Source organism: Serpula lacrymans (assembly GCF_000218685.1).
Source record: "Serpula lacrymans var. lacrymans S7.9 unplaced genomic scaffold SERLAscaffold_7, whole genome shotgun sequence".
Classification (NCBI taxonomy): Eukaryota; Fungi; Basidiomycota; class Agaricomycetes; order Boletales; family Serpulaceae; genus Serpula; species Serpula lacrymans.
The window spans coordinates 1,955,843-1,976,330 of NW_006763296.1; the positions used below are offsets into that span (position 1 = coordinate 1,955,843).

General features: G+C 47.8%; 8 protein-coding genes across 8 annotated transcripts; 1 reads left to right on the top strand and 7 right to left on the bottom strand.

Annotated features, from left to right (window-relative positions):
* Window positions 1–5: 5 nt before the first annotated feature.
* SERLADRAFT_438446 (uncharacterized protein) lies at window positions 6–623 on the bottom strand (the record flags this gene model as incomplete). The annotated part of the gene is made up of 1 exon (XM_007318804.1): window positions 6–623. A coding segment is annotated over one exon (618 nt), but the record flags the coding sequence as incomplete, so codon positions are not given.
* A 109-nt stretch (window positions 624–732) lies between these two features.
* SERLADRAFT_468757 (uncharacterized protein) lies at window positions 733–1,049 on the bottom strand (the record flags this gene model as incomplete). The annotated part of the gene is made up of 1 exon (XM_007318805.1): window positions 733–1,049. One exon carries the CDS (start codon window positions 899–901, stop codon window positions 746–748), a length of 156 nt encoding a protein of 51 aa, XP_007318867.1.
* Window positions 1,050–2,557: 1,508 nt separating this feature from the next.
* SERLADRAFT_468758 (uncharacterized protein) lies at window positions 2,558–3,337 on the bottom strand (the record flags this gene model as incomplete). Its single annotated transcript, XM_007318806.1, has 2 exons — window positions 2,558–2,806; window positions 2,844–3,337. The coding sequence occupies 2 exons, from the start codon at window positions 3,051–3,053 to the stop codon at window positions 2,768–2,770; spliced, it is 249 nt and encodes an 82-aa protein (XP_007318868.1).
* Window positions 3,338–9,283: 5,946 nt separating this feature from the next.
* On the bottom strand, window positions 9,284–12,738 carry SERLADRAFT_468762 (uncharacterized protein; the record flags this gene model as incomplete). The annotated part of the gene is made up of 9 exons (XM_007318807.1): window positions 9,284–10,730; window positions 10,788–10,972; window positions 11,032–11,119; window positions 11,175–11,370; window positions 11,429–11,796; window positions 11,852–11,988; window positions 12,049–12,263; window positions 12,316–12,340; window positions 12,396–12,738. The coding sequence occupies 5 exons, from the start codon at window positions 11,731–11,733 to the stop codon at window positions 10,638–10,640; spliced, it is 867 nt and encodes a 288-aa protein (XP_007318869.1).
* A 140-nt stretch (window positions 12,739–12,878) lies between these two features.
* SERLADRAFT_468764 (uncharacterized protein) lies at window positions 12,879–14,186 on the top strand (the record flags this gene model as incomplete). The annotated part of the gene is made up of 3 exons (XM_007318808.1): window positions 12,879–13,105; window positions 13,168–13,373; window positions 13,429–14,186. The coding sequence occupies 3 exons, from the start codon at window positions 12,977–12,979 to the stop codon at window positions 13,880–13,882; spliced, it is 789 nt and encodes a 262-aa protein (XP_007318870.1).
* SERLADRAFT_468766 (uncharacterized protein) lies at window positions 14,169–16,033 on the bottom strand (the record flags this gene model as incomplete). The annotated part of the gene is made up of 6 exons (XM_007318809.1): window positions 14,169–14,531; window positions 14,591–14,862; window positions 14,922–15,103; window positions 15,160–15,181; window positions 15,236–15,738; window positions 15,801–16,033. The coding sequence occupies 6 exons, from the start codon at window positions 15,859–15,861 to the stop codon at window positions 14,393–14,395; spliced, it is 1,179 nt and encodes a 392-aa protein (XP_007318871.1).
* Window positions 16,034–17,613: 1,580 nt separating this feature from the next.
* Window positions 17,614–18,727, bottom strand: SERLADRAFT_468767 (uncharacterized protein; the record flags this gene model as incomplete). Its single annotated transcript, XM_007318810.1, has 1 exon — window positions 17,614–18,727. One exon carries the CDS (start codon window positions 18,603–18,605, stop codon window positions 18,405–18,407), a length of 201 nt encoding a protein of 66 aa, XP_007318872.1.
* A 64-nt stretch (window positions 18,728–18,791) lies between these two features.
* On the bottom strand, window positions 18,792–20,007 carry SERLADRAFT_438454 (uncharacterized protein; the record flags this gene model as incomplete). Its single annotated transcript, XM_007318811.1, has 3 exons — window positions 18,792–19,545; window positions 19,613–19,791; window positions 19,849–20,007. 3 exons carry the CDS (start codon window positions 20,005–20,007, stop codon window positions 18,792–18,794), a joined length of 1,092 nt encoding a protein of 363 aa, XP_007318873.1.
* Window positions 20,008–20,488: the final 481 nt, after the last annotated feature.

Here is a 20,488-nt window from a genome sequence, read left to right on the forward strand (position 1 = left end):
CATACGGCGCCGACGGGCAGATGGCGAGAGGAGGGGCTGGCGGAGTCGGGGATGAGGAGCTGGGGAGGGGACTGGGGTTTGCGAGGGGGGGACATGGTGCGATCTGCGGGTAGCTGAGAGGGAGGCCAGGCTGGGGACTCGAAATGGAGGTTTTCAAAGTTGTGGGCCATGTCGAGGCGGGTAGAGGAGGAGAGAGGGTTTGGGTTGCGAGAGGAGGAGACGGAGGAGGCACGGGAACGGGGCTGGTTGTTGTCGTCGTTTCCGCCATTGGAGGAGGGGGAGGAGTAGTCAAAGGGGGAGTGGTGGTGGCGGTCGATGGGGGCGGGTGTGAGGGAGAGAGAGACGTGGGGGTGGTCGAGGGCAAAGGGGCCGTCGAACATGAGGAGGGCAGACGAGTTGGGTGGATCGTACTCGGAGGGGTCGTAGTCGTCTAGCTGCTGGTCGTCGTCAAAGAGGGGAAAGTCGGCGGGGTCGTAGGAGAGGTCAGAGTGGTTCGAGTAGGGCGAGTTCTGGTATGAACCGTTGTAGGAGGGGGTGTGGGGGAAGGGGGGACTCTGGAGATGTGCAAAGTCGTACGGGTCAAAGTCGTTGTAGACAGCCTCTGTCTCTTGGAGGGACGCCATGTCGGTTATCGATCAGAGGTAGTCCAAGAGAAATGCAGTGCACCACCTCTCGCCCTTTCAAGGTCCGATGTCTATTTATCCTTTTCACACCCCGGCCACGGCAGATGCCAGTCACCTCAGCTCTAAACCATGATAGATGCATTTCCTCCCATCCTCGTCACCCCTCGTCTACCTTTGACACTCTTTCGTTGCATCCCGGGAGAAAACCCCCTGATGAGCCCCGGATGTATGTGACATTCAAAGTTGTCGACATGTCGGTAAACGTCGAGGTCAAGCATGACCGTGTCGGTGACAGCTCCATCTCTCCATCTGGCACCTCAAGAAAAAGGACATCCAAATGCCAATAACGAGCCAGTCACTACCTCAACGTGCGTCCCCATCTTCGCCTCCATCCCCATCTCGAACGAAAAAAGAAAAAAAAAAAAACGTTTCCCTCCCCAGACGCTCAGGCTCGCACGATCGTGGTGGTGGTGGGTGTCGGTCGTCAACGCGTCGCCCTTCTGGCCATCTGGCTTTTGCGTGCTAGGTCGCTTTTGGACGGGTCTGGACGGTTTGGGGGGCGATTTTTGGCGCCCTTTGATGGAAGGGGTTTGACGTTTTGGACAGACGCGGTGGGACGGATGATGAACAGGTGATGATGATGATGGAGGAGGATGGATGATGGATGATTAGACACCGTGGCGGTTCTCGATCTGTCTGCAGAGGTTTTTACGGGGACCTCACGAGCTTGGGACGACGGGGACACAAGGAGCGCCGCTTTCCTACGTGCTCACTCCCCTCTCCCAAAAAGGCGACAAAGTGCTGTCCTGCTCGACCACCCAGCGTGCGTGTCCCTCTAACATGGCTCCAGGGGCCGTGCTCCCACTCGAGTCGAGTCGCGTTCCGAGTCCATACCTCTCCGTCAACATGTCCACCCGGCAGACATCCGCTTCACGCACTGCCACTCGCAGCTCAAAGTATGCCAAACAAAGGTGAGGGATCCAATCAACTTGGTCGCATTATTGTCCTTGCTATTGAGACGCATCCTGCCCCCCCTTGCTGTATGCGATGTGTCAATATCATCATCTGTGCGCGACAGGCAATCACTTTTGATCGCGATCATGTCAGGTCGTGGCCATGCACGCCTCAGTATCACACTCGATGACCAGTCCAGATAATAACTTTAAAAACTTGACCTACCGGTCAACCTGTCCAAAGCTTGAAAAGTTATTTCGAGGCTTTTTATTTTTATTTTTATGCGGAAGCACTGCTTGGGAGTATCGAAAAAAATGAAGGTTTTGTCCCCACTGCCTGCCAGTGAGTGACTGCAGACTGCATCGTTCATTGTCATACCCGCAAACACGGCCCAGGGCATTGTCAAAAGTTGAATCCGTACTCGACTCGGCGCGCTCAACATGCCAAACTCAATGGTGACATCGTCTGACGGTGTCCGCTCAAGTCACCGGTCTGCCGTTTGTTGACGCTCGGTTTGACGTGAACGCGTGAGCACGGACGACACTCAGGCTGGTCTGGTTGGGGGTACTATCTTGCACACGCACGGTCTTGGATCTCGTCCCCCCAACGTGGCGAGTTTGTCATTCGACGGAAATAGAGTGCTGACCCGACTGACATGGATGGATCTTGCTAAGCTCTTGGAGGTTGCCCAAAAAAAGAAAGAACGAAAAAGAAAGAAGAGAAAACAAATCAAGCTAGAAGACGCTGGGCGCCTGCGATACTGATAGGGGCTTGGCTCTGATCATGCGGTCCATGACTCATGTCCTTGCGTTCTGCCGTCAGCGCAAAAAGATGGCATATGATGCAGCCGCAGTCTGTTCATTTTTATACAATCTTATCGAAACCGTTGATGGGATAACGTACGATGGTTGTGTGAGACGGCATTTTGAGACTTTCAAGTTTTGCGCACGCAGCTATGTTCGTTAGATATTATGAATCTGGGGGGACAGAGGACTGAGATGCCGATAACGTGGCGCGGCAGAACTGGAGACCTTGGGAGCATCGATGCAATGTCATTTTATGATTCAACCTACAGCAACTAATCTACCTCGTCTGAGGGTATGTTCAGGGGCGACGGGAATGACGCGGTCAGGTGATGCCTCGGCTGGCTGATTGCGGTGACAAAGCATCTCAAAGCCGTCGATGCCGCATCACGACGCAAAGAAGATAACGTCCACTTCTCGTCCACACTGGGAAGAAGATGGCAGTCAGAGCCAGGAAGTAAACGTGTACTGGTGGATGCCGATAATGATTGTGTAACGCAAAGCTCGGACGGACATGTGAGGCCTGAGGACAATGGGCGGCGGAATTAACGACCGTCAGTCTGTCTTGCATTGTCTGCTGTAGCGTCCAACAGTAATCATGGTATGCGAGAACACAAGCGACGCGGCCTCGGCGACGGGATGCCAGTGTAACACGGAACACGTTGGAGGTCATCTCCACGCGTCTAGATTCCTCTTGTTGTTCGGCCTATCGGTAAAATCGGATGGGCGTTGGTGGGCGTGGGCTGTACGGGGAGGAAGGGGTGATTGTAGCTATCCTGACTTGACAGCGTCATTGGAAACCCAGAGGGCAGATGTAACAAAGAGCTTCGAGGAACGTAAAGGTTGCGAGCGTACTAGGTAATCGCAGCTCGATCATCATGACGAGAGGTGCGGCGAATGGAGTACTGATCAGCCAGAGTCGCGTTTTGCTTTGTTTCCGGAGTGATTCAGAACAATCTCGACCCGGATGAGTAGATTGCCCCCCTCGGCTGTGGTTGTATACGACCATGCAGTGTTTGCATTTGAAGGGTCAAAAGACGATTGGTGAGGAGTGACTTGGCCTCGGCGACGGGATGCCAGTGTAGCACGGGGTGCGTTGGAAGTACTCTGCACGTGTCTGATTTCCCTTGTTTTCGGCCTATCGGTACACTCAGATTGGTGGGTATGGGCTGTACAGAAGGTGGCTGTCACTATCCTGTCAACATCATGGAAACCAAAGGGGGGAGGTGAAACAAAGAGCCTCGAAGAACGTAAAGGTTGCAAACGTATGTAATCGCAACTCGATCATGATGACGAGAGATGCGAAAGCGTACTGATCACCAGGAGTCGGGTTGGTTTGGTTTCCGGAGTAGATTGGAGCAATCTTGGATTAGTACACCGTCCATACGACCATGCGGTGTTTTCATTTTCAAGGTCAAAAGATAATGGGCAAGAAGCTGTAAAGCTGTGGGCTCATTGTTCAGAGGGATTGCTGATGGGCACAATAACAAAGAGCAGGATTTACCTTTGACAGGATAATAATCCGTTGGCGGTGCAGCATGGACAAGGGATGATGGCAGTTAGTCGCGACAGCGTACGCTACGTATATGGAAGTAGAGCTCATTGTAGACATACAACATAGCGATGAGTATTGTGTGGACGCATCCGGAGATCCTTGCTCAGCCCAGTCAAGACTATTCAATTGAAGCTATACACTTCAAAAAAAAAAAACGGAAGTAAATTGATGGTAATTGTCGAAAGTAAAAGACACATGCCGATAGTCACAATGAATTCGAGAGCACCAATCCACGGGATCACCATCCAATGACTGACGTCCATGGAACTATCGTTCGACTGCTACATAACAGGAATTAGCGAACCAATGCCCCGACACAGCACTAGTATAGATACCGGTACAATGTGTTATTAAGAGACATGCGCTAAAACGAGGCGGTGGTTTTGCGCAGCCCTGTGGGATGATCGGACATGCAAATACAATGACCATGCTCCAACGATAGGGGGTCAGCTATAATTTACATTTTTGTATTTCTTGTCAAGTACACACCAGATAACTCTCAAAACGTGCCCTCCGGTTGATTGTCTTGACCCCGAGTTAGACGCTAAAATCAAGCCCTGAAAGCCTTTCGAAGGCAAGAAGCAGAATATCAATTTAACTGCTTGCAAACTAGTATCTCACAGTTGCAGGTGGGCCTCTCACGTAGTATTCCCTGTAACGCGCTCCCGGGACACAACAAACACCGGAGAAGACTGCGATCTCGGCGGCACCGCTGCGAGTTATAATCAACGATACGAAAGATACCATATCGTGATTCCTTCTCCCGCGTGGCTTGCTTCCTTGACGTTCTTTTCACAGCACCGGGCATAACGGGGCTTCTCCCGCGCCTAGATATCTATGTATACATGCATATCTCGAGTGTATGACAGTGATGGACTTGCTTTCAACTTCATATCAAGGTTTTCGCTGCTAGAGTCCACGCCGGGAAAGACGAACTGTCAGTTCCGTTTAGAATCATGCCGATGGACACCATAGCATTTCAAGCCATATCTCTTCATTTTCCTGATATCCATGGGCCATCGGCGATGGCCCATGGATCCAAACGAAGACATTGCTGATCCAAATGCTAGTCTGAAACACGAACAGTAAATGATGGCACGTTTGAGAGTAGTACTAAATAAGTTATGCATAATCATCAGTACGTACTGTATCCAAGCCCAAAGATTATAAACACCATCGTCAATCCTGGCATTGTGGCGCCCTTGGGCGCTGATGCGTGGTCCATTGTGCCTTGCGTTCAAGGTCAGCTGGGCCTGATTTTCAAAAATAAGTCGTGGTTAAAAGGGGCGTGTACAAGGGGAAAGACGACCGGATGATGGCTTGTTCGGTCCTTGCCGTTATGTTGATACCAATGGTCCCCATGAGAAATGTGATCCCCTACAAGATACATTCAAGGATGATCGATCTGTTGCCAACTGGTGAATAGGATGAATCTGGTAATGTGGTCGACTTAAGCGCGTGAGCACTCCCACAACAACTCGCTAAGTACATCCTTTGTGATGGCTCAGTTAGCGCTCGGTGTATAAGAAAGAGACCGTTAGGAACTTACCGTCGCGAAGTTCTTGCTATAGTTTGAAGATCACCGGATTCGTACTCGCTTGTGCGTATTGGTGACATCCATACGATACTGATAATCCCTTGGGTAAAGACGAAAAGATATCAGGCACTGACGCTGTATGGAGTTTTCCCAAAGAGATTCGAGCTTGTGACTACGACGGCGTTATAGATACCAGACTTGGGTTGGCGTGAAACATGATTGATTGCTGCCTTTAGCCGGAAAATTTTCAATGAGGACCTCTTTCCATTATTGCAGAGCACGGGGGAAAACCCCCGTCAACAATATATCCACTCCCCACAGTGGAGAGCCTACGAGCTAACTTACCTCGGTTTGTATCCTACCAATCTCCAACAAACCACGTCCATGGACCGCAGCCGAGAAACAGACAACGAAACACGAAACACGAAACGTGGGAGCCAAGTTGGCCGAAAAATCAATCCATCCCACGCAGATACTCCCAGATCAAGAGGTGAAGTGTTTATGGGCGCTGATGATTTGATGCCCGCTGCCCCTAAATGGCTCCGCTGGTGCTAGTTCCATGTTTGATTTTAATGGCAGACTCCGAGCTTTCATTGGAGAATAGGCACGAAAGGAAAGCACTCTTATTAAAAACGGAGATTGCGCGATAGAGCCAAGGCACGCACCTAACAGCTGGGACACGGATTCTCTTGGCGAATTTAGATATCCGTAACATGTCCTCGTGAGCATATAATTGTGGCATGTTGAGATGCGGTGATGCGCGTGATACGAAGAGTGGGACAGCGAACGAGTGATTTATGAAAAAAGTTGCAATTCGATTGATAGCTGTCGCAAGGAAATACAGCTTAAGCTTAAACAGACCGTCAGTGAGGTCGCCTGACGAAGCCGGTGATATTATGAGATGAGGATTGGATTATTGAACTAAAAGTGTGAAAGCAATGTTCAATATTGCAGGTACTGTACCTGACGTAACAGAAGGATAGCAGGTAATGCGACAACTGCGGAAGGCGACAACGTGTTCAAGTGGTTGACTGCCAATATAAGCATGCGATGATCGGCGTATGAATCCACCGTGGAGAGAGCAAGTAGCACGTAAATGATGACATTGCAGTCTGCACTGTAACATTCCATAACCGGAGTTCGCTTTGTCTGGGAATGCGGGAGAGGGAGAGGCGGATTTGTTTGTAGTTATACTGTTATAGGGCATGCTGCATTCTTCGTTGAGCGAGTCATGGGCCCTGGCGGAGGGCATAGATGCCACAGTATTCCTTGCACCTGATACTATAAAAGTAGGAAAGGCATTGATATGATTGGGAGTCGCGGCAACCTATGAGTTGGTATTATTACAAAAGGATGCTGCAGAGCTAACGGAAACTGTTCAATAAAATAAATCATTGGCACTATACGAGAGCTAGTACCTTTAGTCGAAACGCTGTGAAAGCAACTTTTAACAGGCCACCCGCCAAACTAAATACCTTGCATTTTTGCCAGTGTCATAGTCAAAGTGCGCCAAATTTGGCCTGATTTATCATAGCTATTTAGCTATTCAATGGCAAATCCAGTTGCACAGAAGGACAGGACTCAAGAAGTACTAGTAATGTTCTGAAACATTAGAGTTGGACAGAGGAAAAGGTCGACCAGAAAATTGCAAAGTCCGAGGCAATAAAAATCCCGAGTTCCGAGTGTAGCAACTCCTTGCAACTCGACCTTCACCGCAGATGACGATACCAGTACTATATTCAAGTAGGATTCGCCGTAGCCGTTTACTCTAACTTTTCTGAATTACACCACTAATCCGAACCTCGCAGCTTGGATGATAAGCACCAATCATAGAAAAAGGTTCTATAGTCATGTACGAGTTTGACAGTTCTTCTCTTCCAAGTTACCACGACTTTGATGATAACTACGATACTTTCCACTGCAGTCTGTATCGTAGCCATATCACCATCGCTGTAGCATAAATAATGCCAGTAGATCCCGACAATCATTGGTACGCTACTATCAACTTGGATCTACCGTGGCGCTTACCGAATCCCCACTTAGTTCGTATAAGGTTTTTCAGGAAATACTTAACATTCTTCGTCAATCTAGCATTGCAAGGCATGACAGCAACGACACCCGGTCTCGTTTCTGGGCAACATACGCCAAAGAGTCCTCAGAGTTCGATGATGAATTTCTCGGAAGGTATAAAGGTGACATGGATATTGTTTTGATTGCTGTAAGCTCTTTTTTCTCATCTCGAGGCGTATCAGCAGCTAACTAAACTCCGCACTCTACAGTCAGGCCTATTCTCTACCGTTAGTACATCGTTCATCGTCAGCCTGGAGCCTGCACTTGGTCCCGACCCAACTGAAACCACAAACGCACTTCTCAAGCTTTAGTCTGGCTGCCAGTCTTCTCGCAGCAGTTGGAGCGATGCTGGGAAAACAATGGCTCAGCCATTACAAACATTTTGGAAGGGGTAGCATTGACTCTCGAGGACGACGCAGGCAACGCAAGCTTGATGGTTTGAAAATATGGCATTTCGAAGCGGTTTTAGACATCCTGCCTGTGCTGCTTCAGGTGTCATTATTATTCTTTGGCATTGCGCTTGCGGCATATCTATGGACACAACAAAAAACTATTGCGTCTGTGGTTATAGGTGCTGTGGGCTTTGGAGTTCTTTTTTATATCGCCATTGTCATTTCATCGCTGGTTTATCCTAGCTGTCCTTATCAGACTCCAACGTCGAACGTTTTGAACACACTTGGATCATCATTCTGTGCTGCTAGTAAATCCTTCGAACCCTTGATCTATAGGCTCATCTCTGCTTTCCCCGTCCAATCTTGTTCAAAACCCTCTTCTGGTTTAACGCTATCCAATTCCACACAAGCCCTGAAGTTTTCCGTCGAGAAGACACCCAATATTTCCTTGGATGCGCCTTCTGTCTTGTGGGTCCTAGAGACCTCTACAGACCCCGATATTCTTACCGCCGCTGCCAGGATGGTGATCGAAATTGAATGGCCGCTTGACCTCGATGTGTCGGGCGTTCTGGTACAGCTTCGTGACACATTTTTACGATGTTTTGAAGGTGTCGATTCTCGGCAACCACAGGTGTTAGCTTTAGGACGAGATCGGGCATTTGCATGTGGGAGAGCCTTACTTCACCTCTATTTCGAAAGGAATGGCGTTCAAGATAAAACAATACCTCCATTATTCAGGGAGAGTGTTATCGCGGAGTACGATGCCCCCCACCTTCCAAGGATCGAATGGCTCAACAGATCATCTTTGCAGAAGGTATATCAACAAGACACTGACTTTGGATTCATCTGCAATATGCTCGTAACAGTATTTGCACTGTCCTCAGGGCCTAGCTCTCTCCCCAACATAGTGAACATTTCTGACGAGCAGCTCTCGTGGTTCTCGCACTCCCTCCTCCATTGCCTATGTGACTCGTATCTTGAAACGAATGCGAAATATATAGTTTGGGATGTCATATCAAGATTACTTTCACCCCCCTTGCCAACGGGAAAAGTATTGGCCGACTGTATTTTGGCAGCCGGTTTGCTCATTGGTCTACCTGTGGAGCGGACAGAGCTAGTCAGGTATGACAAGAGGTGAGCTCACTCAAGTACATTCCAAAATCCACTGTCCTCTCATACATATGTCAGCTATTCTGTGAGTATAATCCTGAAAGCGGTCTTGTACCAGATCAGCACGGTTATTAGACTTCCTGACGACCAAGTACCCTGGCTAGACGAGAGGAGCATACTCGCATTGAGGATATTACAGCCTTTATCACAACTCTACGAAACAGCAGAGTTTCGATCGTTTTTCTTTGGTCCCCATACACCCGCTCGGTATCTCCGATTATCCGGAATGCTAGTGAAACTCGCCCTCAGACCAGGTCTTTCTGCTTCTATAGAAGAGCATGGCTTAGCCTTGTCGACTAGCGATATATGGATCTACGCCCGAACAACATTGCACTACGCCATAGTCACTAGCGAGAACAAATTTCCCAGGTCCGATGCTATCGAACGGATGTGGCGTATAGATGCCCTAAAGTCCAAGTTTGCTGGTCAACTGGATTCTACATGGTTGTTCGACTTCTTGGCACATTTCAGAGACCCTTTCGACGAGGTCGCTATCGCGGATGCTCTTCTCACGTTCAGCGTACTCCCCGACCTTTGCGACCATCTCAGACACCCTGGGTTTCTGGATACGATTATATGGGCGATGAGTCCAGACATGCCTATTCGAGTTCGCCATGCCGCTATGAAGGTTATTCACGAGGTCAAGGAGATGTTGTCCGAGTATGTAACTGACACGCCCATGCTTGCTGCTCTATCTTCTGGTCTTTGTTCGGCGGCTTTTCCCTCAAAAACAGACAACCTATCTCCACCCGACGACTTTCTATACGGCTGGCGAGACCTACATTACCTCCATATCGTGTATGCTTTTGCTCGCCACGACCAATGGCGCATCCACCTGTCCAACGACGGCCATTTTGAGCGATGCAATGCCCTTGCCCTCGCGTTGCAGCACGCCGAACAAAGCTCTATGCTAACGGAACAACAATCGGCGTACTTGGTGGCGATCTTCCACATAGCTGGTAGTGGCTACGCAATAGGTTTAGATGACAGCGTTATGTGGCTACTTGTGCATAATGCATGGAGGTACATCCTGTTTGGCTTGGGGTTCCTGGGTTCGGATGTACAGAGTATGCTTGCGATTGCGCACCCCATTACGGAGTGCACTATCGTCTTGATGTCGCGGTCTCAAGATCGCATCACAGAACAGCTGAAGGAGGACATACGACGATCTCTTACGTGGATGAAAGGGCCTATACAGGTGGATCAGCAGGCGTCGATGATAAGGTTGTTGCAGTGCCTGGAAAAGGAGGAAGAAAAAGAATTGGAAAAGGAATAGGACTTTACGCGCTTGTATACTATGTAGCCACGAGAGGGAAAGGACTTGTGGTTATAAGAGACAATACTTGTGATAATTCATTTCATGGCGAAAATACAGGATAGCTTTGTCTAGATGTAGAAGATAGAAAGAGATGTGAGAATCTCGGTTAACCAGTTGTCATTTGCACTGATTGCAAACCGCAGTGCCACTCAAGAAATCGAAATCCACGCTAAAGATGTAATAATAAACGAAAACTGGACACGAACTTGTCCTCATTACGCAGGCTGGACGAATATATCATTCTGTGCACCATTCTTGAAGTCGTAAAGGTCGTTATAAAAGGGTGGAGCGTATGTCCCTTCGAACATCTAAGGATACGATATATCTTAAGACAATATCATTAAATGCACGATAATCAGACTTACATTGTTCCGCTCTTGCTGGAACCAGTAAAGGGGCTGTTTTGCACCAGATGTGCAGTTGCCGGGAGTGGCTTCGTTTACACCGTGAGCGGGATCTGCCCCACACCGCCTAGCCACCTGTGGTTTTGCTAGAGCGGGGGCATCCGGCTTGGCACCGACGACGTTGCATTGGAAGCTATTCATATACACTGGAAGTACATTAGACTTGAGCTGGGAAGAAAAATTGAACGTTTGCAAAGAAACTCACTCTGCTCGGAGCCGCTGTCCGGGGAATGGATCCAGAACCAAGCACAGGTGCACATACCATCAGGGCACGAAGGCATATTGACCGGGACCTACGCAAACATACCATAAATCAAGCGTCCTCGAAAAGTTAGACTTGCAACGTACATCAAAGGTAGTAAATCTGTGCCAAACACACGTTTGATTCACACTGAATACAACGAAGTCCTCGGGGTTGATCTGACTGACGTCGGACTGTTGCACAATAGCAAGTGCGCAGCCCTTGACGTCGTTGATGCCTGTGGTGTGGAACTGCGATGAGGGAGATTTAGGGCAGGGCCAGTCTCCCTGACGCACATCGCCTCTGTAATAAAAATAGTTAGCCGATGCAGAATGGGGAAGACGAGTAACTATTTATTTACCCTTCAGAGGAGTTGTACCAAGTCGTAGCACCCTTGTTGCAACCAAGCTCTGCGATTACAGGCTGACCGGCTGGTAACTCAAAGACATCGTGCGGGTGAGGAGGATAGTCGAGATGGCCATGGAACCACCATTGATCAAAGGTCAGTCCGGCAAGAGGGGCGACAGGCCTGTTATCGTACGGAAAGGTCTGCTGGGTCACGTTGAAACCCCACATGCTGGGATGCCAGAAAGCGATGTGGGCAGAGATAGCAGGGACCAGAAAGGCCACTGTCAGAGTGAGAGAGTGAGCTAAGGAGTAAATCATGGTGGGCGGTGAAACTGATACTGAACTGAGGTGCTAAGACTTGTATTTATACGGGGAGGCATACTAGTGAGGAATGTTAAGAAATCTCAGTAGAATATAAATTTTATTTGTGTATTACCTTTCCGATGCGGAGCCTCTGCATGCGACTCTTGAACTCGGCGGTGACTGATAGGCCATGGATGCAATGAGATGATATTGAAATGTGAATACTATGTCAGTCAGGGTACCACGTGCCGACGAGGAAGGTTAGAGTAGCTAGACGTACAAGTACAGTGTGAGATTAGCATAGAAGCTTTAAACGGGGGACAGTCTAACCATATGAAACGAGGGTACTTCACATTGGAGGTTGTGTACCTGTGATACAGCTGCGATATCGAGTGTTTGTAACCAAAAGTTATCTGAAAACAGTTCACAGTAGGCAGATACTCTATGTATGCGAGTCGGTGCCGCAGAAATTCTGAGAGACATCCGCATGCAAGGGGCGGCGGCGTTAGTTTGTGAGATCTCAAGAAGCCGCAGAAATTAGGAACCTAGATTCACCGGATGTCAGCAAAGTCGTTGAAGGTACCTGAAACATCGTGCCTATGCTGAAAAAGGGGTGGTCAAGCTAGTGATTGCTGTGAGACCTGAGAACATTGGACAAATGAAGGCATCATGCTCACTTCGGAGTGAAGTCTAAATCCACATGAGATGATTGTTGGACCCGTCATATATATTATGACAGGCTGTAACCGGAGAGCGGACAAGCGGTGGCAAGTGTCCATGAATCGCATGCAGCGGGCGTTGAAGCTTTGAAGCTTGAAGACTTGCAGGGCAGCTAATATGGTTAGTAGCTATACGAGTTTTTGTTTGACAGAATTGCACAGAAGCTCGATAAGAGATAACCTGAGACTAGCCCACTAAGCCAAATATACGCATCGGTGATGTTCATGACAATTCCCATTATGCGCCGAAGAGCTATCTCTGTAATTGGACAAGACTGCAGCGCTGCAGGGCACTAGATTCAAGGAAAGATTCTCGAAGAATATACTTATAGCCAACACAGCCGAGCGAAAGGTACAGCATATAGCGGAGTTTTTCGGAGACTGAAAGAAGGCGTGACACTGCCATCTTAAGCATAAACAAGGTGTGACGTCAAGCGGAATGCCTCCACAGGCCATAAAGTGCAAAAACGCGATGATGAAACCCTTCTACACACCTCGACCTTCTCTCCGCCCTCATATTCCTCGCTTAAGGCATAATCATGGCTTCCTCCAACTATATCACAAAGGCTGGCACAAAACTGTTCCAGAAACACCTCGACCAATACGCTCCAGCTGACCCGCTTTACGAATCCTACACCGACAATCGAGGAAGGGAGAAGCGAAGAAAGGTGAGCTATCGTTGCATCTTCTTTCTTAACTTCCCCGTATTCCCTTCTGACGTCAGAACCAGCGTCCAGTTCCACCAGGTTTATCTCCACGAGACGCAAAGATTCTCAAGTCCGTCCAGAGGCGTGCACATTATCTCGACAAAGGATTCTCCGTCTGCGGTTTTAGATTTGGCTGGACCTTCATCATAGGTATCATTCCAGGTGCAGGAGATGTAGCAGACGTCTCGTTGAACTACATATTAGTCGTGCGCAAAGCACGCCAGGCCGAGTACGCTCTCACTCATCTTCTTGTCGTCCACCTAAAGCTGATTCCGAATTCATAGTTTACCAGCGTGGCTCGTCCGCCGCATGCTCCTCAACAATGCAGTATCTGCGATTTCTGGCCTCGTCCCAGTCGTAGGCGATGTCGTACTCGCGATGTACAAGGCCAATTCTCGCAATGCGGCTCTCCTTGAAGAGTTCTTACGTATTAGAGGAGAAGAATTTCTTAGATTGCAAGCTGAAAGAAACGAGGCTGCACAAAACAAGGAACAAGAACACAGTGAAAGTGCACCTATCAAGCATGATATCGACCAAGTTAAACCTGGCTCTGGGATTCCCGACGAGCCTAAAGCAAAGGGTAAATCCATCTCTTGGAGGGGAAGCAAAAGGGATAAGCAGAAGGCAGAAGGCTCTCAGGAAGGCAAAGATCGAGGGAAATTCATCGAGGATGTTGTTTCTGGTCCAGGTCCCAGCGCTGAATCTGGAAGCGGTACTTTGAAAAAGCAGAAAACATGATAATTTCGGTGTTGCATAGTTCGATGGACTGCTGGTTAGGTTCGAATAGGAAGTCTATAGTTTGCGGACGGTAATATGGACCAGACTCTCAAGGCTGTTCCTCCACTGACGGCGACTCTGATTTTGTATACCAATGTTTCTTTTGCATCTATGTTATAATTACAATACTAGTTTCGGAATAGGTATTACGAGTATTCTTCCGCCTATTTCTAGGGAATGTATCACCGCAGTTGTCCAATTGATTTACTGTACAAGTTGAATCTGCTTGGCTTCCTTCGGTATTCAGAATATACGATTATGAACTTGATGATCTACAATTCTGTTCAACAAAACAAGCTAACGAATTTATATAATACAGTCACGTCTATAGCATAATTGACTACTTCATTTTCCCTACGAAATACAAGTGCAAGTTAATAATAATAAGAGAACCAAAAAAGATACCAGAGGTAGGGTATGCGACAAGAAAACAATGGCAGAAGATGTCAAAACTCAAGAATGGTCGAAAACTCAAATAGGGCGCCACAAGCTAGACCGCTTGCTTGTGCTCAGTCTTCTACTGTGCCTATTTACGCCGAAGAGATTGTGAAGGGAAGACTGAGACGACGAATCGAAGTTTCGGCGGGAAAAGGCACTTCCGTTTCGTTTACTGTGAAAATAGATTAAGCATTTAGTCTAATGTAAGTTGTAATAACTGAGAGTGCGTACCATGTTTTGGGAGATCCGGAGAGAGTAGGTGAAGGAGTCGCACTGGTTGTGTGAGTAGGTGTGGAGGCGACGGAAGAAGCACTCGTGCTAGTCGCAGGCGTTGCATCACTGGAGTTGCCACCGGGTAGACTAGCTAAGACGGGCAACACAGTCTGATTTGCTGAAGGAACTGGCATGCTGCTATACGAATTTTGGAAAATATCATTCTGAGCGCCATCGCGGAAGTTGTACAGATCGAGATAGAAAGGTGGGGAGTAGGTGCCTTCGAACATCTACAGGAGAACGAATGAGCTCCGTGTTGTCGTGGGTATTTTTATATACGAGAACTTACGTTGTTGCGCTCAGTCTGGAACCAATAGAAAGGCTGTTTCGCGCCGTATGTGCAGTTCCCTGGAGCTGCATCTGGCTTCTTGTTCGCGGGGTCCGCGCCACAGCGTCGAGGGACTTTGGCCGCTGCCAGTGGAACGTTGGAGGTTGAGTTGGTGATATTGCATTGGAAGCTGTTCATGTAGTCTGATATAATGAAGCTTGTTAGAGGTAAGATCGTGTAACTGGAGAACGAGACTTACTCTGCTCTCCACCGCTATCTTGCTATATAAACGTATCTAATCAGTAACGAGAGACCAACAAACGATATCCACTCACCGAATGAATCCAAAAGAACGCACAGGTACAGAGACCTGCAGGACAAGGTGGCATATCAACAGGCACTGAGAAATCCGTAAACCGCGTCCAGACGCAAGTTTGGTTGATACTAAAGACCGTAAAATCCTCAGGCTGAATATCCGACACGTTATTCTTGTAAGCAATCGCAAGCGCACAGCCTTTCAAGTCGTCCAAGCCTTTGGTGTGATATTCTGACATGGGAGAGCCGGGACAGACGTTGTCGGGGTTGTTGGCCTCTCGGATGTCGCCACCTGGGTTACTGCCAAAATAGGAAGTGGCACCCTTGTCGCATGCGATTTCGGTGGTGACGTTTTGGCCGGCAGGGAGTTCGAAGACGTCTTGGGGGTGGGGTGGGTAGTCGAGGTGGCCGTGGAACCACCATTGACTGAAGTTGTAGTTCATTAATGGAGCGACAGGCCTGTTGTCGTATGGAAAGGTCTGTGCTGTGACATTAAAGCCCCACATGGAGGGATGCCATATTGCTAAGAAGAAATTCAATAATTTTTAGAGGCTGAAGAAATCAGTGTTGTATCGAATTACTCACAGGCATGTCCAGCAGCCAATGGGAGAAAACTGGATACGAGAACAAGTAGGAAAACAAACATTCTTGTCGTTCTATGTATAGCGTCCGTTCAGCTATGTTTAAAGGTGGGATCGCAGGAGGGAAGAGCGAAAAGAGTGTGCCGGACGTCAAGTCCAAGTATAGTCTCGAGAAAGAATGGATCGCTGGGAACTAGCTGGAAACGTCTAATTTGAGTGCAGGCCTGCGCACTAGGGAACGAATAGAGAGAATGGGGGATGGCTGTGGAATCCATGGTGAGGTTTATAAACGGACAAGGATTAATTTTGTACGGAACAAAAGGTTGAACGGATTTTTATTTTGCTATTGTCCTTGGCGAGGAACAAAAAATCATGTGGCGATAAGGCGAAATGAACGTGACATGACACAATGTATCTATGTGACATACGTCACACTTCCATGTGTGGTCTCCATCATTGTTAGCATCGTCAAGGAGCAGGATGTATTTCTCTCAAAAGGGATTTGAACTGACATTTTGTCGCCCTTTCTGTTTTTTTTTGTATCATTCTGTATCAGAAAGTGCGGAAATGGCACGTTGCGACGTCAGCTTGCAAAAGGAAGTTAGTCACAGTCACCAACCGTCACAGATCTTTATAAGTCAGCGGTTATGTGACTACTATATCTGGTCCGGCCGTTGTTTATTGACCGAGCCCCGAAGGCCTTTTCCGAATCCTTTCAACTTTTTCTGTGATCACATCTCGCTCGTCCGAGCCACTGTGACTTGTTACCAAGCAAGGAGTGGCAAGTCCTTTCAAAGGCTTATATCATATCATGATAAACCCACATAACCTGAAACTCGAATCTTAAAGCAAGGTGAGATGAACACGCGACCGACATACTTCGAGGGTGACAACTTAAACTTGTCTGAAGACATCGACCAGCTGCTCGTATCGTGGTCGGTGGTGTAAACGAATTGAAGTGATGAACGATTAAAGATTAAGAAGGTACAAAGATTCTACAATCTAATCTACGGACCTTATATGAATGTCTGTTACTTTATATGTTTCTTTATCCCTTCCCTTTGATCAAAGCGTGAATGTCCTAGGCTTCTGCGCGCTAAAGCAGCCCCTCTGGTGCTTAAATATGCGCTCGACGCTTTGAAGTCCACATTTCGGTTTATATGGAAAAGTGTGCCTCTTTCCACTACTACCCTGGCACCCACCCTTCACGCTCGTTTTGATTCTTATTATTTATCTCTCAACTAATCGCCATGGCTGAAACTCTTAACGAAGCTATTCCTAGCACCTCGTCCACCATCGCGTCTGAATATCTTCGTCCTGTCGAAGCTGGTCATTACTTCGACGTGGCGGGATTCGAGAAGGAGCTGGCCTCCTTTCAAGCGCCCACTGATGTAAGTCTCCTACACATCCTTTCTCTATGACTATCTTCATCGGCATGTCGTTTCCTTGTTTCAGTTCTTCGATGCCGTGGCGCAAGCATATGATTCGCGTTACTTGTTCGACCCCAGTTTCTTTGCTGACGCGATGCCTTCCGGTAACACCAGCGTGCCCTGGTCAGTCTTCGGGAAGGGGCAAGACGAGCAACACGCTGTTTATCAGAACTCTGCCGATTATATGGGTCTTGATTGGAATACCACTGGCTGGCATCCACGAACAAACCCTTACGAAGACCAGCACGGCGCGACTGGAGTCTGTCCTAAAGACATCGTGCCCTTTGTCCCTGTACCCTTTCTTGACGCAGGGAAAATAGAGCCCCAAAGACTGTCTTTGGATTTTGACGCGTTATTTCCTCTATTTTCCGAAACTTCGGGTGAAACGTCTACTATCAATCCAGGTTGGATCAACGAATACAACGCAAGCACCCCATTCGACCACCCATTCGACCAGTTCTCGCCTCTCAATGCACCAGAACTACCTCCGTCTCCTCCCTCCTTACATCCCGAGTCCACCTGGGACACTGATTCGGGGTTTGAGTCTGGTTCCGACGCGAGTTTCTCGCCTTGCCCTTCGGTTCCGCCACCTGCATGCAGACCTATCGCTCCGCTTCCGAGATGGAGTCCCTCTGCGTTGAGCTCCCTCCCTGCTGATAAGCATGCTCGTTTTGCCTCACGCAAGACATCAATATTATCCTCCTCTTCTTCGTCCAATGGCTACTGTTCCGAGTATGTAGAGACGCCTAAGCCCTTGATGACGAAAAGAAAAGCACAAGTACCTTGCGGTCCGAAACGCCAAGTCAAGAGGGTCAAGCACATCAATGACAACGAAGTCCTCTCTATATCTGCTACATCACGCCGGGTTCTCAACGCGAAAAATACAAATACCAACCAAAAATATTCCCCTAATACATCTCCTTCTCCCTTTTCACCTTCGTTAACTTCGATTCCACTCAACTACGTATCTTCTCAAAATTTCCAGCCAGAAACTACCATATCTCCAGAGGCTGACAAGGACGTTAAGGCCTACCAGAGTGTGTCGAGGCATAACCACTTTCCATGCCACCTCGATGGCTGCACCCACATTTGCACATCTGCGGGTGACTTGCGCCGACACCAACAGTCTCTCAGACACCAACCCCCCTCCTTCCCATGCTTAGCTTGTCGCTATACTTTTACTCGCCCAGACGCTCTAAAGAGGCACCTGATGAAGAAACCCGCTTGCAAAAGGGCACATCAGGTCGAATGTACGGCGGAGGGCGATTGGGGAAGTATTTTGTGCTGAGTCTTTCCTTCTTGAGTTTTGTTTTCCTCTCGTACATCTGAACGGTTAGCGTACCCCACAATTTTTGAGAAGTGCCTTTCTCTACCATCATTCATTTTGCTACCTTTGACTCGTGCATTTCACAACTGTCTTCATAGCATAGCTATCATTCTATCATTCTGTATCGACTACATTTAATGTACATCAAAGTACTAGTATACAACAAATTCAAAGCAGAAAAATCACTCAATCGACACCCGCTGAGATTGGAAGTGAGCTTCATCAATGACCGCAACTTTCATACTGGAATCCCCTTCTTTATAAACATCTTCCACAGAACGTTCGCCTGCACGGCCCAAACATCCCTGCACAACTCCACGAGACGGTCAACGTAGTTTTCAGCGAGACACTCCATGGTCACAATGAAATCCAAATCTCCATGTTCCATATATCTACCCGTTCTTTCCTCGCCACCAAAAGTGATTTGAACCCAGAGTTCCTGAAGGCCCTTTAAGAAAACATCAAGCCGCTCATGCTGTGAACCAAGGCCAAATCCTTTGGCGATGGCATAGAATGTGCCTCGATTAGCATGCATTGACTGTGGTTTGCACAGTATCAGATTGAGCGAGAGCACATCCAGCATGTAAAGTAGCTGGGCGGTAGAGTCGCGGTGTGGGTTGGAAAGCTTCATAACGATGGTCCCATTATCACGTATGGCCATCAAGGCAATGATAAGCTGCGCGATCTGCAAGCGGCAATAGTCCCAGTGTTTTCCATTCAACTGCATACGGAGATGATGAGCGTCCAAAAGAACGATGTCAAATTGTCGTTCTTGAATGCAAACAGGTATATCGCTTAGTCGAACATCCTCAATGCGTGTGGCGGCAAGCTGAAAGTAGGTTAGATCGGTATACGTGATGCTAAACCTCTCCAGGTCCTTTTCTGACAGGAGGGACATGTGTCCACCCTGTTCTACTTCCAAAGAAATGCCTAGGCCAGCGGCTTTCCGGTTGCTGTCCAGTATATAGGACGTGAATCCACCAGGACAACATCTATAAGGGTATAAGTTGACAAGGTTGTAACTCGGTACAATGCTCCCCGAAAACACATGTCACTCACCCTAGATCCAAGAACATAAACTCATGTTCTATGTTTGGTATAAAGTCCGATGCATGATCTATTTCGCCAAGTATGTTTTTCATTTTTATAAACCAGGCATAGTTTTGGCTTGGCCCAGCATTATCTGCCACATTGCGTTGTCGCTGAAAATGACCGTCAAGGGTTGTTGATCTCCATCCCTGAGTGGGGGTACTTATAGATTAGCCAAAGAAAGGGAAAAAACTGATAAGCCTCACGATGCGCTTAAGTTTCATGAGGTCGATAAACTCCCTGACTCCACGTTCTCTAATATGACTTTCGAGAACAAATTTGAGCTCGCCTTCTTCCCCGTCTCTAGTGTCGTAATCCGACCGCTCACATTGCAAGCGCGATGGGAGTTGGAAATGTGTATTCATCAGTGTGAGTAAAAGTGGGAGACGATAATGATACTAGCGGGTGAGCTCAAGATTATATAGCACAAAAGACGCACCGGTGGATCATTGCAAGATATTCTTGAGCCCATGTATGGCCAGAGTGATATCTAAAATGGGATTGGGGATTACTATTAATATATATATACGCGTTATGACTTGGATGATTGGGTAGATAACTGACTGCTTTTTGTGTTTGCGAATGTGAAGCGGATTTGACCATTTGTTTTAAATTATAATATAGAAGGTGATGCACGCGCACTTTCCATTATTCCCGATACGTAGGACCTTGAAAACCGTGATAGAGAATCGTCTCAGGATACGTACCATTAGAGGTAGATAGTTCTATCAGAATCAAACACTAAATACTAACAGAAAAATGGCGCATAACCTGGGCGACAGATAAACCTCCAATTGGTGTCGTGACGGCTTTATAAAATATAGAAGAATTTTCTATCAGATTTTG